The sequence below is a fragment of the Habropoda laboriosa genome, unplaced genomic scaffold (assembly GCF_001263275.1).
Source record: "Habropoda laboriosa isolate 0110345459 unplaced genomic scaffold, ASM126327v1 scaffold700, whole genome shotgun sequence".
Classification (NCBI taxonomy): Eukaryota; Metazoa; Arthropoda; class Insecta; order Hymenoptera; family Apidae; genus Habropoda; species Habropoda laboriosa.
In genome coordinates, this window is record NW_017100788.1 from 83561 (window position 1) to 85689 (window position 2129).

The 2129-nt window shown below is 28.4% G+C and overlaps 1 protein-coding gene across 1 annotated transcript in view; it reads right to left on the reverse strand.

Annotated features, from left to right (window-relative positions):
• The window catches only part of LOC108577233 (protein Gawky), a 27630-nt gene extending 25507 nt beyond the window's left edge, over positions 1-2123 (reverse strand). The window contains exon 1 of the mRNA XM_017940365.1: positions 2021-2123. Within this exon, the coding sequence (XP_017795854.1) occupies positions 2021-2089 (69 nt within the window). The 5' untranslated portion in view covers positions 2090-2123. The remainder of the gene's footprint in view (positions 1-2020) is intronic.
• Between the last annotated feature and the right edge of the window lie 6 nt (positions 2124-2129).

Here is a 2129-nt window from a genome sequence, read left to right on the forward strand (position 1 = left end):
GACCTCCAATGTCCTCTATGCCTCTACCTGCAAAGAAACTTGACAACATGTTATGTCTATCTTGTAAATATACAACTTCTGTAAGTAATGTTTTCGCTTATTACTTGAAATAATGGAGATATTTGAGGTGGACAGAATTGATGGTACATTCCTTTTATACAGGGTGAGTCAATAAGAACTCCAACCTAAAATAACTCGTTATTTATTGATTTTATTAATAAATGTTTCAATTTGCACATATCGATTCCTCTGTTCATTCTACGTAAAAAATTATTAGGGTACCATGGCAAAAAAATTATTAGTTCTGGAGATATTTTCAAAAAATATCTTTATTGAAGAAGATGCTCAAACGCTTCATGACTATGTAGTAAACGTAAACACCGTTTCGACATTGTTGTCATAACGGAAACTGATTTGTACGAGTAAGCATCTCATCATTCAGTAGCAATTTACGTATCGTAACTGAAGTACGAAAACTAAGAATTTGAAAAATTGTGATTGTATTTCACTAAATAAAAGAAAATGTATTTTACTAACAGATAATTTAAACAAAGTTATGAAAACAATAAAAAAACGTTATCAGAAATGTTGACAATGTAATGGAGAAGCGTTTGAGCATCTTCTTCAATAAAGACATTTTTTGAAAATATCTCCAGAATTAATAATTTTTTTGCCATGGTACCATAATAATTTTTTATGTAGAATGAACAGAGGAATCGATCTGTGTAACAAAAAATATACATTTCCATTTAAAAAAATGATACAATTGTTAATTGCACATGCACTGTTGCACTTAAAAAAAATCTAAGGGCCTACAGATGTAGCGCTCTTCGAGCCATTTATCTTTCTCCTTTGGCATTTTTTCGTAAATGCATTAATAACGGAGTTATGACCTGAAACAATTGCGTGGACCACCCTGTATATTTTTTGATGATATGAAAGTGACTGCCAAGACTAATTCAACCATTTGTGATATGACTTTCAAGGTCATATAAGGTTAGGAATGAAAGAAATAGTTTGAACATTTACTATTATCTTTTATTAATAAGGCTAAATAGTAAAACAAACTGATTTTCATTTGATTACACTCTGTCTGAATATTCTTCTTGGTATTTCAATTCACTATGTCGTTTATTTTTATTACACTTGTTATAAATGTGTACCACATCTACCTTCTCTTCTACAGAGTAAGGATACATTGCACTAGAACATCACTGATAAATATTGTATGAAATAATACTGAATTCATTTTGTACTATTAGTTGCATAAATAATTACCCCAACAGTCAATAACAACACAAAACCTGTTATACTGAACGTGTTATGTAGCCTTATAATAAACAATACTAGTAAATATAATGTCATGATATGTTCAAACTATTTCTTTCATTCCTAACCTTATATAACCTTGAAAGTCATTATATCACAAATGGTTGAATTAGTCTTGGCAGTCATTTTCATATCATCAAAAAATATGTAGCATTCCATTTAAAAAATTGAAGATTACCTTGATATCTCAGAAAATTTAAAATATAAAAAATCAAAATGTATCCATTCGGTGAGCCCCACCAAATGCAATGTACTTCATATAAAACATTTCTTAATAAAATCAATAAATAATGAGTTATTTCAGGTGGCAGGTCTTATTGATTTATCCTGTATAAACATATATAAAAAAATTATATACATAAAAAATTGTTATATGTTTATTAAAGTAATATAAGTGTAAACTTATGCCCAAGTTTTTCTCAAATTCTTCTTAAAATTATCATTTCCTAGATTCCTATATCATTTTTATCATTTTAACTTACAAAGCAATTTCGTTGCTGTTTGTATATATAATTTTATATATAGTTTTCCAGTTTGTTTTACAAGTATAATAAAGGTTTCAGATTACAACTTGATACAAGAAATAAAATGACGATAAAGTGTAATTTAAAATATTCAAAAATTACATTAGACAAACATTAAACCTTGACAAATTAAGCAAATGTATGTAAATACTGTAATTTATACTCACCATGGAATTTTGTACGAAGGCATTTGTTTCTGTAGAAATCTCATGTGAACTAGAATTGTGTGGAAACATTGGGCTCAGTTCTTCTTTGGCAGGCAATGCATAGAAACCA